We start from the raw sequence: 21,679 nt of genomic DNA on the forward strand, positions 1-21,679 counted from the left end.
CTAGTCTGGCCCGGGGACGCGGTAAAAGCCAGTGAAATGGTCGGCGAGCCCGCTTCGCCCTCCCGAGGCGGGGAAGCAGTGAGAGGCAGCGCTTCGTCTTCAAAGCTCTTTTCGGCTGTCAAAGCCTCGGCTCAGGGCGAAGAAGCAACCTCTGTCCGGGTTTACTTCTGGGTAGCTGGGGGTAAAAGACTTATTTATTTCATAATTATTTTCTGCGTGTGTTTGTGTTTGTGTTTGTGTGTACGCGGGGAAGGGGGGCGAAATAAAGCATAAGTAAAACAAAAGGATTTGTCCAAAAGTGTTAAATCTTGTATGACGTCCTGTCTACAAGTCCACACAATATATTTTAAGCATTTACCGCCTAACTAATCTTCCTTCCAAAATCTGTTTAAAAACAGGCCCATGCTAAGAAATAAATAAATTAATAATAATAATAATAATAATAATAATAATAATAATAATAATAATAATAATAATAATAATAATAATAATAGTAATTATTTTTTGAACATAAGAATTGTAGAATTCTGCAATTGTAGAATTGTAGCTTCATAAAACAAATACAATTTAAAAGGAAGAACTGCTTTCGGGATTTTCTAGAGCCTCACAAGCGGGTTATTAGTTTTGCTAAATGGAAGAAAGAAGATGGCGCCATTACTTCTTGTTACTGTTGTTATTTTAGGATTGTTGTTTTCTGGGGTCCATTTACGCAGAATAACGCGTATCCAGTTACGTGCCTAGTAGAAGCGAAGGTTGGGAATTTTCACAGGATGTTTTTGGTCCGATTTCAACCCCCAAGAACCGACAGCCGATTCTGACCCCGCTCGTCCCATCTCGCTCTTTCACGCGCGCCCGGATCTCTCAAGGCCAGGTTGCAGGGCCTGCCTGCCTCTCCGCGTTGCCCTCCCCGACGTGCGGCCAGCTGCCTTGCCCCCCTCCTGGCCACCCCCAACCGTCCCTCTCTCTTCCTTGACACAAGGCGCAGACATCTCTATTTGCACCCGTGTCTTCCGCGCAGCCTCTCTCCTGGGAAGGGAGGGGCGGGGAAGAGGTTTAGGAACCCCCGTCGGTTTCGCCCAAGCCTTAGGGCATCTTCCGAAGGGGCTACCGCTGCCTGCCTCTTCCCGCCGAGCCATTTCCTACTAGCGGCTCTTCCTTCGGAGTCAGCCGCTTCCCCAGCCTCCTGCCCCACCCCTTGAGAGTTCAGGGTGACGGGGTCCCTCTCTTCTGCGGGGAGACTGAAGTCCCCGGGGAGGTTCTGCTGCTTTTGCTCCCTTCTCCGCGCCCCAAGCTCTGCCCGGCGCTGGCTGCGGTCAGCGGTCTCCGATCCCCTCCTCCCCCTCCCGGCCAGCTTGTCCTCTCTGCCCTCTGATCCAAAGGTTGCCTCTTTCTCGCCTTGGCTCGGGGGGAAGGAGGTGCCCACCGGGACTCGGAGAGCGCTGCCCGCTACCCGGGGCGAAGGAGAGAGAGGAGGCGGATCGGAGCCCGGGAGTCGCGAGTGGCGATTAGCCCATCTAGGGGGGGAAGTCTCGGATTGATGGGCCGGAGCGACCAATGAGAGGGCGCCTGGAGAACGGCCTGGCTGCTGTTAAAGGGGGCGGTGGGAGAGGAGCTGCCAGTCCAGCCTAACAGCTAGCGGGAGAGGCTGGGAGGAGACGCGGGTGGAGAGCGGGGGGATAAAAACCAGCCACCGCAGCGGCGCCCACCTCAACAAGGAAACGAGGAGGAGAGGCGAAGGGAAGACCAGGGAGGACGCCCCCCCCCTCCGCGCGCGCCAAAGAGAAGGGAGAGGAGGAGGAGGAGGAGGAGGAAGGACCGGCTCTGCCCGCTCCCCCTCGCGGCTGGAGCCTGTTCATGGAGGGCGCTAGCCATGCCTGAGTGGGACCCGCGCCCGGCCTGAGGGACGCACATTGGGGCACTTCCCACCGCCTGCCTTATTGTTCCGGACTGCCTTCTTTTCTCCTTTGCTTTCTCCCCACCCCCCACCCCCTTTTTTTCCCCTTTTCTTTCAATCCCCCTCACCGCCCTCCCTCCCTCCTTCCCCCCGCCCCCCTCCCTCCCTCCCTCCCACCCTCCCCAACTTAAAGTGAGCGGTTGGGTGGTTGTGGCGAGAAAAAAGGCGGCCGGTTTCCTTCCTCGCTGAGGAAGCCGCGGCGGCGCCTTTGGCAAGTTTGGGAGCCGGTCAGGCAAAGCGAATGGCGGGCAGCGGCGAAAGAGAAGGAGGGCAGTGATCCCCAAGCGGGGCCGGGAGCGGGAGTGTGTGTGTGGGGGGGGGGGGAGAGAGCGGGAGGGAGGAGGAGGAGGAGGAGGAGAAGCGCGGCTGAGGCGGACGGCGTGTTTGTTTTCGGGGAAGCGTGTGTGGCGTGTGAGGGGAAAGCCGCCACTCTCGCTCGCCCGCCTGCCCGCCCGCGCGTGCGCGCGCACTTCTTTTCCTCCCTTGTGTGTACGTGCGTGCGCGCGAACGAGCGCGCGCGGCTCTCACTATATAGCGGCTCGCCTGTGTGTGCGAGAGGCTGTTGGTGTGACTGTGGCGCTGACATCTCTTCGCCGGGGGTTTGTGCCTTGTGTTTTTATTTTCCCAGGGAAAAGCGAGACCCCCCCCCTCTCCCTTCCCCCCCCCCACCGCTCTCTCTCTCTCTCTCTCTCTCTCTCTCTGCCTTTCTCTCTCGCCCCCTTCCTCTCCCCGGACCCTTCTCTGCCTTCGTCCCTTCAGGGCTGCCCTTCCCGCCTGCTTGCCTGCCGGACGGACGGACGGCCCGCCCCCGCCTCAGCCGTTTAATACCCTTCGGGTGGCCGCCTGCGCCTGGACTCGCCTCGGCGGCTCCCCGCTCGTTCGTTCTTTCTTTCGCTCCGGCGGCGGCAGCCCAGAGCCCCGGACCTTGGAGGGGGGTTCGAGCGGCATGCTGCTGGATGCGGGGCCGCAGTTCCCCGCGCTGGGAGTGGGCACGTTCGCCCGGCACCCGCCCCCGTCGGCGGCGGAGATGCAAGAGCGCGAACTGAGCCTGCAGAACAGCTTCGTGGACTCGGCGGCGGCGGCGGCGGCGGCTCACCTGGGGGCCTTCAAGCTCAACGCGGCGGCGGCGGCGGCGGCGGCTCACGAGCTCTCCCCGGGACAAGGCTCGGCTTTCAGCTCGCAGGCACCGGCTTACCCGCACGCCGCCCATGTCGGCTCCTACTCCGGGCCGCCTTTCAACTCCCCGCGGGACTTCTTGTTTCGGAGCCGAGGCTTCGGGGAGCCGGCGGCGGGAGGCGGCGGACAGCACGGGCTCTTTGGGGCGGCGGCAGCGGCGGCCACCGGCAGCCTCCACCACCCGCACGCGGAGGCGCAGAGCCACCTGCTCTTCCCGGGCATCGGAGATCAGCATGGCGCTCCCGGTTCCCCCAACGTACTCAACGGGCAGATGCGCTTGGGCTTACCCGGAGAAGTCTTCGGCCGGTCGGATCAGTACCGGCAGGTGGCCAGCCCCCGAACTGATCCTTACTCGGCGGCCCAGCTGCACGGCCAATACGGCCCCATGAATATGAACATGGGCATGAACATGGCGGCACACCACGCTCACCACCCGCACGCCCACCCGCACGCCCACCACCACCACCACCATCACCACCACCACCCCGGGGCCTTCTTCCGCTACATGCGCCAGCAATGCATCAAGCAGGAGCTGATCTGCAAGTGGATCGACCCGGAGCAGCTCAGCAGCCCCAAAAAGAGTTGCAATAAAACTTTCAGCACCATGCACGAGCTGGTCACCCACGTCTCCGTCGAGCACGTCGGGGGCCCCGAGCAGAGCAACCACATCTGCTTCTGGGAGGAGTGTCCGCGCGAAGGGAAGCCCTTCAAGGCCAAGTACAAGCTGGTCAACCACATCCGCGTGCACACGGGCGAGAAGCCTTTCCCCTGCCCCTTCCCGGGATGCGGCAAGGTCTTCGCCCGCTCCGAGAACCTCAAGATCCATAAAAGGACGCACACAGGTCAGTCGGAACGGACGAGGAAGAAAGCGGGGAGGGGGGGGCGGATGGATGGTGGCCGCGGGGTGGGCAGATCGGTTAAAAAAAATCCTCTCAAACTCAAATAGAAAGGTTTGCTTTCTTTTTTCCTTCCTTCGCCTCGCTCCTCAGTCTACACGGACCACGGCTGGTAAACCCTTTAGTTTATTTTATCTCTGTGTTTACGGAGCTTTAATTTTTGGCATATTTTTTTAAAGGAATATTTTTAAAGGTCCACGCGAGTCTCGCTATTGAGTTTTGCGCTTCTCTTTCGGAGTAAAACCAAACGTGAGTTTAAGTAAATTTAGTTAGGAACCAGGGATTTTCCTTGGAAGACCGAAGCACCGGCCACGCTAGAGTTGGAAATGCGGGTGGGGAGTAAGGCGGCAAAAGCGAGCTCTACCCCTCCGTCCTTTCTGAGCGTAACAACAAAGGGAAACTCGGAGATTTCGAGGATTACTTGCACAATAAATATTACAATTCCGAGGACACTGACTTAGAAATCCATCCGATTTATTGCTGCATAAATATGTAGAGGTCTGGAAAGTTACCGAAATACGCGCATTAACTGCATTATCCAGGAGAATGAATAAGATACGGCGCTGTAAAAACTGAAAGTAGATTTGCTTTTCTTCCCAAACGAGTTCTGTTTTTGAACAAGGCGTCCCTCCTTCCGCAGAGCGATGCTGTTACTTTTCATTTCATTTTAAGGGGATAAGAAATAACACTTTCTCATTTTGAAAGTCTCAGTCGCAGCCCCTGAAGCGTTTTTGAATTATCTTGTTTATATTATGCAAACAACCGCCGGAAAATGTAACCTTCAGGCTTAGAATCCTCTGATTTATAGGGCCAAAACGACCCGCGATTTTGCAGCTAAATCCAAGCGATGAAATTCAAAAGGGCGTCAGTTTCCAAGGGTTTTTCTCGCGGTCACATTTGAGCCCAGACTTTTTTTGCCTTTTTTTCCCCCCCTCCTCTTTTCTTTTCTTTTCCCGTCCCTGAAAAAAAGTCAAATATTTGAGCGATTTCCGGACATCAGTATTAACGAAGAGACCTCTCTGGGCCTTTCTGGTTGTGTTGTTGACGTGTTAAGGACGAACCGAGGTGCCAGACAGGTTTTAACGAGGTTTAACAAACCCGAGACGTTGATTTGCAGGGAGATGGCCGTGATTTGGCACTGAGCGGTTTGCCTTTAAGGAACAATTTACGTACTAATGGAATTTCTTGTGAAATTGCTCATCTCTCCCACCTCCGATTTAGTGGGAGGGGAGCGGAGGTTGTGGTATTTGAATTCTCACACCTACAAATTACTCGGAAATCTGGTAACAGGGTGAAAAAGGTCGAAGAATATTCCAAGAAAAGATTTTGGAGGCATTTCCTTCCATAGTCCTTTCCCACATACTTCCCCCCCTCCCCATTGCCATCCAACATCCCAGGCAGATCTACCAGGATTAATTTCCAATGTCCCTTCCATTAGCCCCCCCAAAAAAAATATTTTAAAAAAATACAGCACTTTTTCAGATCTTGGGTCGCCGTGCTGGTTAGTTTTATTAAATCTGGATTGACCTGAGAAGCTAATTTTGCTTCTAAGCTGTATCCCGAAATAGAAACAAGGCCGCGTTCTCTTGCTTTCCCCGGGGAATTTCGGATTTGAAACAATGGCCACAGGTTGTCTTTCACACGTGTGATCTCTCTCTGTCTGTTTATGTCTGCCTCGAAGACAAAGTTTACAGCTCCCGGAACTTTCTCAAATTTCCTGATTGTCATGTTTTACCTAAATTCCGCCATACTGCACTGCCGCCTTTTACCCTTCTTAGCGCGAGAAAGTATCCGGGATTTTCAAATTAAGGTGCTTAGAAATAAAGTGGCCATTTGATCACTGAATAACGTCTTCCTATAGGCCTGGCCTATTCTGCTTTCTCTGCAGTCACTCACTCACCACAGATTTTTGTGCTCTGAAAGGGGATCCCTTCAATAATGCAACCGGCTTCGGTGGGCTGATCTTTTTTGCAGCGATTTACCCCGGCCTCTGTCCTTCTTTCTTGCAGGGGAAAAGCCCTTCCAGTGCGAGTTCGAAGGCTGTGACAGGCGCTTTGCCAACAGCAGCGACCGGAAGAAGCACATGCACGTCCACACTTCGGACAAACCCTACTTGTGCAAAATGTGTGACAAATCTTACACCCACCCCAGCTCTCTGCGGAAACACATGAAGGTAACCCGTGGGCGCCGGCCTGGGAAGGGGATTAAGAGGGGCCCGAGAAGGAGAGCAAGTGCAAGAGAGAGGAGCAGCCGAGGGATGGCCAAGGAGGCGGCCTGGGCTCATGGGAAGCCAGAGACCCCCCCTTGAAATGAGGGCTTTCGCCTGGGGCAGAGGGAGCCCTCGAGTTGAATCAGAAACGCCTGCTTTTCTGCCTCACCATTTATATAACTTTAGCTTGCACAGGACAGGATTGGGGTTCTCTGTGCTGGTCTGGGAGGACGGGAATTAACCACCCCTTTTTAAGGAGGACTTCGGTGGGGACTCACAGCCTTAGCTCTGGAAAGACTTCTTCCCGTTTTAACGTTCTTATTTATAACGGAGGAAAATAGTATTAATTATTAATATAATAAAATCAAGCCCCACTTGAACACGGCATCGACAAAATCATCAATTGTAAAAGGCAGCTTTTGGTTCAGTTTACGTCCAACCGCGATAACTTAATCAAACATCTTTGGGAAAGACACGATAGGTGGATTAAAAAGGCCAAATCCAATCTAAACATCTAATAATAGTAATTGTGTTGCTTTGCCTTATAGGTTCATGAATCTTCCCCACAAGGCTCCGACTCCTCGCCTGCTGCCAGCTCTGGCTACGAATCCTCCACCCCTCCCGGCTTGGTGTCCCCCAGCACAGAGACCCAAAGTACGGCCGCCTCCAACTTGTCTCCGGCAGCTGCTGCGGCCGCCGCCGCCGCCGCAGCGGTGGCGGCGTCTGCAGTTCATCGGAGCGGTAGCAGCAGCGGCACGGGTGGCTCGGGCGGCGGCGGCGGCGGCGGCGGCGGTGGCGGCGGAGGAAGCCACAGTAGCCTCACCTCCAATTTCAACGAGTGGTACGTCTGAGGACGCCCAGTGCTGCTGCCACTCTTCTTGGATCCCTGGGGGCCAAGCAGTCGGAGTCCGTTTTGCAACTCTCTGTTTTGTCTCTCATTCACTCTCTTTTTTCTCCTTTTGCTTGAATTCGAAACATTCCGAAGCAGAGAGAAAGAGAAAGATTGAGAGAGAGAGAGAGAGAGAAATGCGGAGAGGGGCTCTTTAAAAAAAAAAGAGAGAGGAATAAGGAGGAGAGGAAGGAGAAGGAATTCTTCAAAGCAGCAAAGGGTTCTCCACACCCAGAGACAGCCGCTGCCTCCACACTTGCAAATGTTCCGTATGCAGAGATTTGTCCTCCAAGCGCCTTGCGAACAAAAGATCAGAGCTCGTCCATCTCTCCCAGTGTACATAGAAGAATCCAAGGTGGTAATCAACCTTTTCTTATTGTATAGAAATTGGTCCACTTTGTGAGCTATGGATTGCTTTTCCTTTATCATTTCTCACTCAGAGCTCTTTCTGCCTCTTGAGCATCCTTCTCTTCTCTTCTCTTCTCTTCTCTTCTCTTCTCTTCTCTTCTCTTCTCTTCTCTTCTCTTCTCTTCTCTTCGTTCCTCGTTCTTGAATTCACCAATTTTAAAAGGGGAGAAGGGAAAAACATGAAAGCAAATGGTTCCCCCCCCATGTAATTGTGGTATTGAATATTGTGTTCCCTTTAAAAGAGGCAACTTTGATTGTAAACTTCATTGAAATATAGATCTGAAAGATTTTTTTAAAAAGTGCCAAAGTCTCTATGTTGTTTTCAAAACGACCCAGATAAATTTTCCCCTTCTCCCAACACTTGTGAATGTATTTTCTGTTAGCTGGGTTTACATGTGATGTTTTAGTGCTTTTTGCTAGTTCCTGTTTGGAAATTTGTGGGGGTGGGGGCAGGGAAAATAAACGTAGTGCTGTTAGGGATTTTTTTTCGTAATAACACCCTTCCTTGTGTAAATACCTATTGCCATATTTATCCATTTGTAATTAAATTATGGTATTAACTTGCTACAGAGGAAACAGTATTTATAAAAAATGTTTCTTAACTATAAATATGTACAATTGTGAGCATAAACTGTTTCAGAATTTTTTTATTTGGAGGTTTATGTGGTTTCATCATTTCTTGTGATTTTTTTTTGAGAGTAATGCATACAGAAATATAATAAAATGTGTTGAAACTGCAGTCCATGATATTTTTAATCCAGATATATATTTATCCTTATCCCAATAAATTAAACGTGTTCATACTTGGTTAGAGTAAGACTATTAAGTTGATTTTTAAAAGCAATTAAAATCAACCATAATTGTAGAAATTATACAAAATTATACAAAAGAAATACTGCTAGTTTCCTTTTTAATTGTAAAGCTCATTTTACATTTCAAAGGCTCAAATAGTATAACCCCTCCCCAGAATTGCAGGATGAACTTGCATATGTACATTTACTTGAGAGTAAGTTAGAACACAGATTCTGACTACTCAATCAACACACATAGGATTGCCTTGCACAGAACTTGGAGAAAGGCCCCTGGGATACCTATGCAGTCTGAATGCCAGCTCAGCAGAAGACTTAACATGGGTTTCATTTTTCACCTTTTGGAAATAAAGAGGAGTTTAAAATGAACAGAGACGTTTGAAGAATGACTTGTACCTTTTAACTGAAATACTTCATTTGTTTCAGTTTTACACTTCTCTGGGCCCAAACTAATGATATCTGAACTACTAGCCTCTTGGTTTATATCCATGCATTTATTCTCTCTAAGAATACCCCTAACTTCTTGAAGTGGTGGGTTTTCTCTGTTGCTTTTTATATGTTTACATGATAATGTGTAATGAAGCTAACAAGTTGGGCTGTTGGTTTATTTTTAAAGGAGAGTCATACATTCTTGCTACATCTCAGTAAAATCGAGGACTTCTTACCTAATTCCAACAATAATTTCTTTTTCTTTTATTATTCTTATTTTAAATTATCTGTTGACTGAAAGTCAATATTTATTCTAGCTGGGGATATTAAGTGCATGCAATTTACTGCAGGAGCACATGTTTAGCTATAAGGGCCAAGGAGAATATTGACAGTGTATATGAATTAATATGCTGGAGCAACTATAACCCCCTTCACGTTATCACTATAAAATATAAAATCCTGCTCTACGTGAGTGGAAATTTAAAGACCCCCCCTCTTTTTTAAAAAAAAAAAACACCCTAAATTCACTTCTGCTTAGATGCAGCTAGGCTTTGGTGAGGCTGAATACATTTTTGTCCTCCGATCTGAACCTGCCATCCTCACTCAGGAAAGCTTTTTTTTAAAAAAGCCTCTTTCGTGGAATCGGGCTTGACAGCTTGAAGTCTTCGAAAGCCTGGCCTTTCCCCCAAAACCTCCCAATGTCAACCGCCTGGATACTGAAAGCAACCACAGCAGTTCCTTCCTTTTCCTAAGCCCTGCCGACTCGTGATCCTGGCATGATCCTGGCCCAACAACTCCCAAAAGACGCGGCGTTGTTTCTTTCCGGTCCTCCACTCCAGGTTGCTCGCGAACAACGATCTCAGCCGTGGCAAGGAAGAGAAGAGTCCGAGTTGGAATCCTAGGCGGATCGATTTGCTTGAGTATAAAACCTCCACTTACTTCCACTTTACTCCCGTGCCGGCTTTTCCAAAAAAAAAAAAAAAAAAGGCATGATATTGTTATCTGGGTCCTGTAGATTACACCCAACTTTCTGCAGTGGAAAGTGGAGGCCGGAGATAATCCACGGTCTCCTCCCCTTCCCCACACCTCCTGTTCAGGTTGCCACCCTAATTTCATTCTCCCGTTGAGTCAGGGTTTCATCCGCTCTACTCTCAGGCGCTGGATCCATTTCTTCTCATTCATTCATTCATTCATTCATTCTCGAGTGTGCAATGCAAAAAACAAAACAAAACATTGAAGCAATCAAACGACTATTAAAACCTCCCGTTCCTCTCTTAAGATTAGGAGGCCCACCGTCCTCCTCCTCTTCCTCCTTTCTTAGTTTGATTAAAACCGTGAGCGCAGGACGCGGATCCCTAGGAGAAGCGGCGCCCGCTGGTGAAAACTGCCTCTGCGAGAAACCGGGAGAGCCGGAGCCGGGTGCGCTGAAATTGCAGGCCGTGGTTGCACCGCGATCGTTTAACTAAACCAAGCCTGGGGTTCCCAAAACCGACCCGGCTTAAGAGAGGTGAAAGTTCCCTCCAGCCCGCATTCCAGCCCCTCCCCACCTCCCCAAAAGGCGGACTGGGCGAGAGTCCTTGTTCCAGGCTGGAGCCTTTAGCTGGAAGAGCCTTGGCGGGGACGGCATCCACCCTGTCACCGTCCCTGCTTCCCTCCAGGGAGCCGTCAGGGTCCAGCGCAGGATGCCGAAGGAGGGATCCTTTCCCCCAAGCCCGGTCGCGGTTGGAAGCTCGGTTACTCGGCTCCTGGAGGCGATGGAGAAGCTGCCTGGAGCCAAGGAAGAAGAGCTCCTGCTCCGGCGCGGCTCCCAAATGCCAAAGCCCTGGTCCCTCCGGTTGTCCTCCGTCCGCCTCCCCCCAACCCCAGAAGGGAAGGGAGGAATCGGAGTCCCGTCCGCCCCTTCCCTCGTCGCCCCATTCATCTGGGGGCAACCCTGAACTTGAACTTGAGCTGACCTTGGCTGCTCCGGCATCCGCTTTCCCAAGGCGGGCAGGGACTGGATTTCGGCCTAGGTGTCGAAAGCGAGAGGGGAGATCGCGGAGGCCGAGATCTCAGGCCAACGTTTGTTCCTACCAGGAATGTCTCTGGAAGAGATCACGGTCGTCTTCAGGGCTGGTACCGCCTGAATAATGCCGGAGGGAACACCGGCTTAGCGGGTATAATAGAAGCGTTGTAAAGAATAGAACGCAAATGACCTTCAAGGCAAGGCTTGAAAGACCGGTGTCTCCAACACACACACACACACACACACACACACACACACACACAGCCCATCCCAAGCTTGGGGACTTTTATTCGCATCTGAGTGCCAAGCTAAAGCCACCGTCTACTCTAAAGCCACCGTCTAAATCTGGAAGCCGCGATCGCCCAGATTAACGCAAGAGAGCTGCCTTGGCAGTTACTCCCAGACAAAACTGGCGTGCAATTCTGGGATCGGGGTGAAATGGCAGCGCAAAGGGCTCCCAAGAGGAGCGGAGACCTGTGGATGAAAACGATCGGGTTGCGCCACTTCGCTTGTAGTCCGGGATGCGTCTTTCCCGTTTGTCATGATTTGGCCAAGGTCTGTCCCATTTTGCTATTATTATTATTATTATTATTATTATTATTATTATTATTATTATTATTATTATTATTATTATTATTATTATTATTATTATTATTATTAAATAGTGGTGGCTAAGGTACTTAATTTCCCAGCAGTTAATTCTATGGATTCTTTAGGGGCAGGGCCCTATGTTGTACTGATAAACGAGGAAGCAGTAGGAACCGTATGCAGGTAGTTGTTTGGATGTTTCCAAGCACTAGAGTTTTCCTCTATGAAAGGAAGTCAAAAGCAGATCGTGGCTCATTTAATCAATAGCGTCATATGCCTTCATCCAACTTTCGCTGGCTCCTTATATCAGTAATTTAAACTGATTTTGTATTGCTACACGAATAGCCACAGAGGCCGTCACAAATCACGAGTTTTTAAAAAAAATAGCCCGAACGTTCAGGTATCCTCATAACCTTCCTTGAGTTTTGAGTGATGTTTTTCTCATTTTCATTCTTCTTCATTACCTCCTTCCCTTCTCGCCCCCCCCTCCCGCCCCAATCCATATAGATCAGTCTTTGGAGCTGTGGGTCATCTGCGTGTCGGGGAGGGAGGGAAGGAGGGAGGGAGATGTGTCATTTTTCTCTAGCTCAATTGGCGGTAGAACTTCTAAAACTGAAAGAAAAACAACCACGTTTAATTGGAGATCAAAGAACCGCCTGTAAAAAGGCCGCTTATTTAACACCGGTGGGTTTGCTTAAAAGAAACGCCTTTTCCTTGCAGATTTATTTGGGTTCATCCAGATGGGATTCAAGGCAGCCTTTATTTCCAAGTGGGCTACAGAACTGCGGCTGGAGAGGTCCCGCTAAAAGCCTTCTCGTTGGGAGAAGGGCACCAATCAAGCATCCGTTTCAAGGACGCCTGAACACAAGTCACTTATACCGCCTTCTTCTTCTTAAGCGCCCTTGCTTGCAAAGCAGAGCAGGGAAGGCCCGCGGAGGAAACGCGCTTTGGGCCCTTGACCTCTCCTTTCAAGCCAAAATCGTTAAAGGGGGGATGGGATGGTTCTAAGGGCAGGAATGGAGCGAGGGGGGTGGGGGGGGGGAAGCATGGATTCCTCTCCGGGGCTCAGCGCTTTGGCTCGTCGGGGTTGCCCAAGCAAAGACAGAGGCGCTTCCTTAGAGCGCGATCCAGCCAGCCTTAAGCCTGTGTAAAGCCCGCGTCTTCGCGGTGCGAGGGGGCTTAACACTTGCTCCCTGACGTCCCTGCTTCGCTTCCTTTGGACGGGTATCCCTTTTCCGCAGAAAGGGAACGGAGCAGGCCGCCACGAAAGACACCTCTGCTCTTTGGAAAGCTCGGCCACTGCGTAAATTGTCGATCCCCCGCTGATCGTCACGACACAGCCGAAAAGAGTCCGGGGTGTGTGTGTGTGTGAAACTTTGAAGAGGGTGAACAGCACCAGGACGGCGCATCCCCCACCTCTGATCCTACGCTACCACGAAAAAAGAAAGAAAGACAGAAAGACAGAAAGACAGAAAGAAAGAAAGAAAGAAAGAAAGAAAGAAAGAAAGAAAGAAAGAAAGAAAGAAAGAAAGAAAGAAAGAAAGAAAGAAACTCAACGAAAACTGTTTTAAGACTGATCGGTAAGCAGGGGATCCAGAGATCGACCACATAACCTCACCCGCCTCACCCCACCTTCCTCTAAACTTCTAGTCTTGAAGGCGGCAAGATTTGTTTCCGGGGATATTGGACTGGAAGATCTTTTGGCAATATATAAACTACTCCGGGGTATTCTACGAAAACGAAGCCCGCTTAGCTCCTCTTTTAAGTCTTCCAGCCGCCGATGCTCCGAGGCGGGCGGTTTAACCTGTTTCTGACCTCCGCCTAAACAGTTCTTGACCACAAGGGGAAGGTGCCTGGGGAGAGACGGAGCTTCTGTGGCTTTGCAAGGTCTCGGTTTGCAGAAGAGGCAAGCGAGGGGTGTGGGTGGGTGAAAGGGATGAAATTTTTGGCTTCCTTGGAAGAAGCCGTCCGAAAGAAAGGGCAGCTTTGCAGAGCAACCCCGTGTAGAGCCGAAGGTCCCGTCCCAAGACCACCCCCGGTCCCCCCTCCTCCCCTTTTCCTCGCAAGCAGCCACAGGGGAAGGGAAGGAGGCTAAAGGGCGAATGTGCGCGCTTGGCGAGGCTTCAAAGACTTCCGAAGTCTAGGGAGGAAAAGCAATCCGCCGAAACAAGCCTCGCCGGCCCCAGGACATCCTTTGGCGGCTCTTTGGCCTGGGAACGGTACGGGACTGGCTGCCATCGACGTTTCTTGGGGCCCCGCAGGCCCTGGGCGAATCTGCAGCAGAGCTATTTTCAATCTGCCAAACTGGGCGACCAGGATGGTAGTAAGCCATGGTCCCTGGAGGCTCATCCGCCCGCTTGCCCCCCCCCCAAAAAAATCATTGCTGGGCATATGGACTCGGCTTAAGGTGCTGGTTGGGGTGGCCGGAGAGTGGGTGGGTGGGAGATCCCTGGTGGTGCAGCAGACTAAAGCACTGTTATTAACATCAGCTGCCTGCAATTACTACCAGTTCGAATCTCACCAGGCTCAAGGTTGACTCAGCCTTCCATCCTTTCTAAGGTAGGTAAAATGAGGACCCAGACTGTGGGGGCAATAAACTGACTTTGTATACATATACAAAAGTATGAAGGCTATTGCTTAACGCATTGTAAACCACCCTGAGTCTCCGGAGAAGGGTGGCATATAAATCAAATCAATATATATTCCACAGACGCTGGTTATGGTTGATTCTAACCCTGTAACTTGGAAGTCGGTGGGTTACCCTGGAAGACAGGCCGACATTCCAACTTGGCTTCTTGCACTAGCAAAACGATAAAGGGATCCTTGTGAGGCTAAATCACCAGAGCAGAAGTGGCTTGAGATCCTCCCGGCGAAGAACTACTAATGCTAGAAATTGCTGGTATACAAATCTTTCATCAGCCACGTCCACTAATGATTTATTACGGACCCGTTCAAGCACTGCTGTGACGCAGCTACGAAGAGAAAGATCTTTATGGCCCCAGCCATGATTGCCTGATGCTCTTGGTCTTTCAGCAGCTGGTTCCACACTAGGGATTTCTAGCCTCATTGCAACGAGAAGCCCCTCTTCCTTACTATCGTAGCAGTTGATTGTCTGGCTTTGACACTAGAAGTCGCTCGTGTAGACATGTCCAGTGACTACCGAAGCAATGGTTCAGTCTGAAAGCCGAATTAGACCAAGGTCATCCAAGGAACTCTTGAGCCTTTTCTGTAAAGGTTACCCAAGTTCAGTTCCTAAATTTCAAAAGTCCTGGTCTTTAACATCTCTGGAGCGATGCACACTTTGTCCTTGTCAAGAATACTGCAAGCACATCAACGAAGAGATGACTCCTTAAGACGTGAAATCCTATCAATGAAGTGTATCCCCTTTGGACCAATTATATAATCAGTGCGACTGGTTCCCAGCTTCGTGGCTGGTGCAAAAACAGTGGTTTTGCCCAGTGGTGAAATCCAAATTTTTTTACTACCGGTTCTGTGGGCATGGCTTGGTGGGCATGGTGTAGCTTGGTGGGCCTGACAGGGGAAAGATACTGCAAAATCTCCATTCCCACCCCACTCCAGGGTAAGGATACTGCAAAATCCCCATGCCCTCCCCACTCCTGGGGGAAGGATATTGCAAAATCTCCAGAGGTGGTATTTGCCGGTTCTCTGAACTACTCAAAATTTCCGCTACCGGTTCTCCAGAACCTGTTGGAACCTGCTGAATTTCACCCCTGGTTTTGCCACACTGTCAGATGCTGGAAATCATTACATGACCACTGGGGGCCCATAGAGTGATCAAGAAGGCTGTTTCGCCACAGCCTCAGAGATAGTTTGGATGGAAGCTTAATTGATAAGGGACGTTCTTGAAAGGAGAACGGGGCGTGTGCGCGCGTGCGTCTGTTACCTACACGTATGTATGCACCTGAACCTCCTGCCTTCTCCTTCGAGAAGACCTGTCTTCTGTAGTTAGTAGATCGCCTTCCTAACTCCTTCCTAATTAGTAGATCGCCTTCCTAGCTTCAGTTGCAGAAGGTCCCACAGAGTGAAAAGTTTCCAAAGTCAGATCCTCCCCACCGACCGACTGGTTTGGTTTTGACAAAAGAAAAAGACAGTAAAAGCTACCCCTTTGGGGCTGTTTTCTTGGGACTTTCCCCCCCTTCCTTTGGGGAGGGAAGCGAGCAGACGCCGGGCAAGCGGAGACGGCGAGGGCAACGGGGAAATCCATTTCGAAATCGCCCCCAAAAACCACCTCCAAAAGATCGCCAAGGCCGAAGAAAGGCGCGCCCTGAACGGAGCGAAGGCTCTGGGGGCAAATAAAATCGTCTTCCAGCTTCTTTCGCCACTCCCCGAGCTGCTGCCTGAAAGACTGGTGGGAGAGGGGCTGCCTCTTCCCTCCTTCGAGGACCGCAGGCGACCGAGCAGCTTCCTTTTAGCCTGCCCCTGCCTGCCGCAAAGCAGTGGGTGCCATCGGGGAGCCCTAGAAATCTCCCTTTCCAGCCCCCGATTTGAAACCAGATCCCCACGCAGCCTCTTTTCAAGTGTCAGGCCGGTGGCAGCCGATCAACTCGCGTCCGAGGAAATGTGGGTGAAGACAGTCCTCCCTAAACAGAGACTGAATCTACTGAGACGTCTCCGAGTATCCACGCTACGCGTTGCAAGTTATAAGCGGTTAGGTCTGCAGCCCCCGAGTCTCAGTGCCCTGCTTAAGCCAAGGAAGCTTTCCTTGCTTATATTGCTCTGTCTACATCCATGCAGCCGGGTCATATCTGGATGCTTTGGCCGCGTTTGGCGGCGTCACTTGCACAAATCTTTACTACTCAAGGCAGATCTAAGCGTTTGACTCTCAATGCCTCTTTAGTTGACAAGCCTTCCTATAAGTCGCGAGATTGTTTGTGGGAAATAACAAGGGCAGCAGCAACAACAAGGGAACTCCCAGCCCAAGAGTTCTGTTTATTGACTACTGCCCCAAAACAAAAGCGTTTTAAGTCCTTGGATTCCACTCGGCAGAACCAGCGAAAGGCTGTAAGAAGCCAGCGAAGCAATTGCCGGTTGCCATCTAAAGGGGGCGGGCGGCGGGGATGAAGAAACTAGACTGAAATCTAAGTTGGGGCAGGTTTTGTTTTTCCACTTGGGAGGAAAGAGGGACGGAAGGAGAGGTCGTAGGAAAGCAAGCAGGGCAGCAGACAGTGGGTTTTCTTTTCTTTTCTTTTCTTTCTTTTCTTCTTTTCTTTTCTATTTTCTTTTCTTTTCTTTTCTTTTTTCTTTTCTTTTCTGTTCTCTTTTCTTTTCTTTTCTTTTCTCTTTTCTTTTCTTTTCTTTTATTTATTGGTTCGATTTATATGTCTTCTCGGGAGACTCAGGGCGGCTTACAATGCGTTAAGCAATAGCCTTCATACTTTTGTATATACCTGCTTAGTAGGGCTTTCGCCCCCCCCCAAAGCGGTGTTCTTTTTTTTATACACAGTCAGCTTATTGCCCCCACAATCCGGGTCTTCCCTTACTTGTTCCTGCTTGGCATAGATCGAGTGGATTGTTCTGCTCTTTTCCCACGGCTCACCGGTTCGCCCATTTTGGAGTGGAGGGGGGACCTTTTCGCTCACCAGCACTACCCCCCCTCCTATCCGTGGGGCATATCCGGGAAGGGGGAGACTCAGGGCAAACGCTGCGAGGCCCCAAGACCCAAAGGTTCAGCTTTGAGACTGGCTCTGAATTCGGACACCAATGTATTGTGGGGATACAGGTGGAACTTATAACAGCTTGTTTAGTGACCATTCAAAGTTACAACGGCCCTGAAAAAAAGTGACTTACCACCGTTTTTTCACAGTTATGGACCTTAGTAGCATCCCCACGATCGTGGGATCAAAAGGTAGATGTTTGGCGACTGATTCATACTGACGACCATTGCTGTGTCCCAAAGTCATGTGATCTCTTTTTGCGACCAACTGACAAGCAAAATCAACGGGGAAGCCAGATTCACTTAACAACGGTTGTACTGACTTATGGACTGCAGCGATTCGCTTAACAATTGGGGCAAGAAGGGTCGTAAAATGAGGCAACACTCACTTAACAAATGTCTCACTTAACAACAGAGATTTTGGGCTCCCTTGGGATGGTAAGTTGAGGACTACCGGTATTGTAAGAAGCAGACTCGATGGCTCAAGGGACCAGAGCTTACATCCGGCTCCTTCCATGGCCAACTGAGTTCCAGTCTTCGGTTGGGAGGATAGTAGCCACCAGCCCCAGTTCAGATTGAGCCCGCAGAGCGTTTCTCCCCAGTTATCGCTTCCTTCTAAGCCTCGGATCACAGGCGCTGCCGGTTCGTGCCTTAGTAGGCAAACGAGGCCCAGATTTCGAAGCCGAGAGGAAATCGGGCCAGCCCAACGCAGCTCGCTCCCTGAAGGGGAAAGGGAGGCGGACAGCTGAATGCCACGGCGGAGAGTGTAATGGTGAAAGGGGTCCCGAGAGCAAGTAAGAAGTCAGTCAAAATTAAAAGGAGGTGGTTTAATGCGACCCTAAATAGCGCAGGACAGAGCAATAAAGGGGCCGAGCTACATACGCGCAACAAGATAAGAAGGATCTTTTCTGCCTGATCAACACTTAACTGCAGAGACTTTTGTGGTGCGGCCGTGGCCGACAACATCAAAGCCGGCAGCCGCATTTCGCCCAAGCAGGGGCTCTCACCGGAGAAAGAAGGGCAATGGAAAAGCTTGGCACTCAGATGAATGTTTTTAGGTTGTGATTTTGCTGAACTGTTGCTCCCCTTGTGAAAAAGACAAAACCCCGAGTGCATCGGGCTCAGACGTGATTTTTTTCAACTTTTTCTAACGGGCAGAGAGACTGCTAGCATTGCTGCTGAGAATGTTTTTTTTTAAATTGGAATAAAGGGCGGGTCAAGTTCCTAGTTTTTCTAACTGTGTTGAACTGTGGAACATAGTAGAACATTCCAGTCCATCTCTTCTCTTCTCTTCTCTTCTCTTCTCTTCTCTTCTCTTCTCTTCTCTTCTCTTCTCTTCTCTTCTCTTCTCTTCTCTTCTCTTCTCTTCTCTTCTCTTCTCTTCTCTTCTCTCCCTCCCTCCCTCTCTCTCTCTCTCTCTCTAAACCTGGGAAGGCTAGCTGAATGTTATGAAAGTTGTGTCCCACCTCCATCCCTGAGGCTGAGGCAGTTAAGAAAATCCTGGGTTTGTTTTGAATCTGTAAGCAGATCCAGCTCCTCCTGGCTTTCTTTCCCCCCCTGAAAAAGTCGTCTTCTCTCTTCGACCTGCCCTCCTTCTGAGATCGGAAACGGAAACATCCTTTCACTCCTTCACTTTTGCCGTCCTCCAAACTGGGGTTGAAGCAGGTGACCTCCACCAGAAAGGTGGTTCAAAATTCAGCGAGCAGGAGAGGGTGCAACCTGGGGACAACTGCGCTCAAAAACGCCATTCCAGGAATTTATTTTCTCAGAAATTTATATTGCTGGGCAATCTGGATACCTGGAGAGGCAGATCGAGATTCCCATCAGCCCTACCTGGAGAACGGGACGCGGCCAGCCTTGCCTGGAGTCTTGGGCTCCTGAAAATTTCCCGACAATCCCGCTCTGGGAACGGGTCCTTAGCCTCCCCTCGCCTGGCCTTCTTTTGAGGGCCAGCGTCTCTTCTGGCTGATGGTTCTTCAGAGAGGTCAAGGCAACCTGCTTCCAAAGGATGAGCTGCAGATGAGATTCCCCTGAAAGCAGTCGACCCACCGAATGCGACCTCTTTTCAGTCAAACTTGATGTGTGTGTGTGTGAGAGAGACAGAGACAGAGATAGAGACAGACAGAGAGAGAGAGAGAGAGAGAGAGAGAGAGAGAGAGAGAGAGAGACGGAGAGAGAGAGACAGAGAGAAAGAGAGAAAGAGAGAATGAAAGAGAGAGAAAAAGAGAGAGAAAGACAGAGAAACAGAGACAGAGAGAGACAGAGAGAGAGGGAGAGAGACAGACAGAGAGAGAGGGAGAGGGACAGAGTGAGTTTAAGGAAAGAATGGACATGGAGTTATCAGGAAGAAGGAGGAAAGAAGCTGTGAATGCATTGTATTAAGTGTGAGTCACTTCTAAGCATTCAGGAACGAAATGAAAATAGGGTTTAGCTTTCATGGATTGGAACAGCTGATGGATTGCAGACTTAGATGGTAAATATCCAGATTTTCTCTCCTTGTATCTAATACAGATACTTTTTGTATTTTTCCCCATAAATATCAAGTTCTGGGCAACAATTCCGCGGAAAGAGGAAGATATTGGGCTTGTATCTCAGGCATCTTTCTTTCTAGTCTGTTATCTTCATGAACATAGGAAACAGTCATCCTATGTTCGAAACAAATGTTACAAAATGGCCTAAATAATGGAGACCTCACTTTCAAAATAGCAGCATTGCACCTGTATTCACACAACATGCTTCATGTAAGGATAGTCTTAACCCATTTTCTAGGATCTTATACTACTTTAGTTCCTGAACTAGCGAAGGAACTGGGTTCTCACAGAAGTATGAGCCAGCAAAAAATTAACCACTATTGTTAGCATTTTGTTAGCATGTTAGAACAAACATAATCCTACCTTCTTTCACAAACTTTTCAGTTAGTGTGAACTTTTGTTATTACAACAGTTCATTAAGTAACTCTTCAAAGTTACAATGGCACTGAAAAAAGTAACATGACTATTTTTCACACTTATGACCATTGCAGCATCCCCATGGTCACGGGTTCAAAATTCAGATGTTTGGCAACTGACTCACATTTATGAGGGATGCAGTGTCCTGGAGTCATGTGATCTGCTTTTGCAACCTTCTAACAAGCGAAGTCAACGGGGAAACCAGATTCAATTAACAACCGTGTTACTAATTTAACAACTGCAGTGATTCACTTAAGAAATGTGGCAAGTAGGTCATAAAATGGGGTAAAACTCACTTAACAATTTTATCACTTAGCAACATAAATTCTGGGCTCCATTGGGCTCATAAGTTGAGGACTACCTGTATTGTGTCAGCCTTCCCTAACTTCACTCTTGTTGGACTTCAACTCCCATTAATCACTTTATTGTGGGGGGGGGGCGGGAAATATAGCCCAAAACATCTGCCAAATTGGGAATAGTTGCTTTTTAAAAAGTAAATAAATGCATGTACAGTATGGAAAGCTGTCCAACAATATACCAAAGGCAGCATTAAGGCGAAATAGTACAACACATGTACTACTCTTCCTGAAGCTAATTTATGGCTTTTTTGTCACTGACATAACTGATTTATTCTAATTTATTTCCCAATGTTCCTTTTCTGTGTGGTGTTGGGCATGATGATGATTGCCTTCACTCCCAGACTCTGAACAGGATAACAGCAAATGGGGGGGGGGGGATGGCTTATTATAAAAGGGTTGACTGGAAGTGCTTTCCTTCTTCTAACCATAAGTTTCCCCCTTTTCCTCCCCAGTGCCAGTCTGAACTGATGATGGAGCAGGGAGATACCTGGGATTTCATTCCTGCTTTTATGAAAGTTGCTTCCCTGATGACTACTGTAGTCCATGTCCTCCAGCATCGTCACTTGGACTTAAAGTTTTCTAGTCTCAGCCCATCATCATGTCCAGGAAGCTGCAATGAGGACAAGCTTACTGTTACCTCAAGGAGGGCTGGCAAGTGGCTACGTTAGAGGAGGCAGAGAGTGGTAAACAGAATCCAAACAGATGAAATAAATCTACTTCAAGGCTACTTCCTACTTCCATGCCACATCACTTCTTTAGGACCAGCATTTTAGAACTGGGAAACCATTGTGTTTATGCCCAAAAGCTTTCGTGCCACTTGGAAAGTAAATCCCATTTCCTTGAGAAAGAATGCAGCGTTGGCCTTTTTTGGTAGGCCAGTATGAACAAGTAGGTCAGGTGCTGCATTTTTCCAAGAGCCAAATATTTGCTCCTTTTGCCTCCAATTGAACTCTCGCAGGTAGTTTGCTCACAGGAATGTCTCACCTGGTGTCCCAGGCAGCTCTCCTAAATTCAGCGGGTCCCCAGAGGGTTCAATATAAAGGTCAGGAAGCAGAATTTACAGATCTGAAGTGGGAAGGAAGGACATAATTTCTGGGGAGCTATGAAAAGACCTGCTATGCAGGGACATCGTTCAGAAAGATGCCATTCAATTTGATTCATTAGCTGCAGAAGCTTATCTGAGAGTAATTCTTGAATGAATAAACCGTTTACTACATGATAGACTTTCAGGCACCATCGGAGGCTTCGGGAACCATCCTCATTTTAAGAGATTCAATAGAGACTCTAATCTCACGCCAACGTTTTGGTGATGGACATTTGGGTGACGCTTTTTTC

General features: G+C 49.4%; 1 protein-coding gene and 2 long non-coding RNA genes across 3 annotated transcripts in view; 1 reads left to right on the forward strand and 2 right to left on the reverse strand.

The window, feature by feature from the left end:
* Positions 1 to 2,082: 2,082 nt before the first annotated feature.
* ZIC2 (Zic family zinc finger 2) lies at positions 2,083 to 8,271 on the forward strand. Its single transcript, XM_034418382.3, has 3 exons — positions 2,083 to 3,972; positions 6,036 to 6,199; positions 6,784 to 8,271. Exons 1-3 carry the CDS (start codon positions 2,901 to 2,903, stop codon positions 7,084 to 7,086), a joined length of 1,539 nt encoding a protein of 512 aa, XP_034274273.2. The 5' UTR covers positions 2,083 to 2,900; the 3' UTR covers positions 7,087 to 8,271.
* A 157-nt stretch (positions 8,272 to 8,428) lies between these two features.
* Positions 8,429 to 11,202, reverse strand: LOC148113548 (uncharacterized). The gene is made up of 2 exons (XR_015728283.1): positions 10,726 to 11,202; positions 8,429 to 9,731 (listed from the first exon to the last, which is right to left on the reverse strand). It is a non-coding gene; the product is annotated as an uncharacterized LOC148113548 (long non-coding RNA).
* A 9,386-nt stretch (positions 11,203 to 20,588) lies between these two features.
* The window catches only part of LOC148113549 (uncharacterized), a 51,385-nt gene continuing 50,294 nt past the window's right edge, over positions 20,589 to 21,679 (reverse strand). The window contains exon 5 of the long non-coding RNA XR_015728284.1: positions 20,589 to 20,954. This is a non-coding gene — a long non-coding RNA (uncharacterized LOC148113549). The remainder of the gene's footprint in view (positions 20,955 to 21,679) is intronic.

The sequence above is a fragment of the Pantherophis guttatus genome, chromosome 5, assembly GCF_059756535.1.
Source record: "Pantherophis guttatus breed Tessera chromosome 5, ASM5975653v1, whole genome shotgun sequence".
NCBI classification, from domain to species: domain Eukaryota; kingdom Metazoa; phylum Chordata; class Lepidosauria; order Squamata; family Colubridae; genus Pantherophis; species Pantherophis guttatus.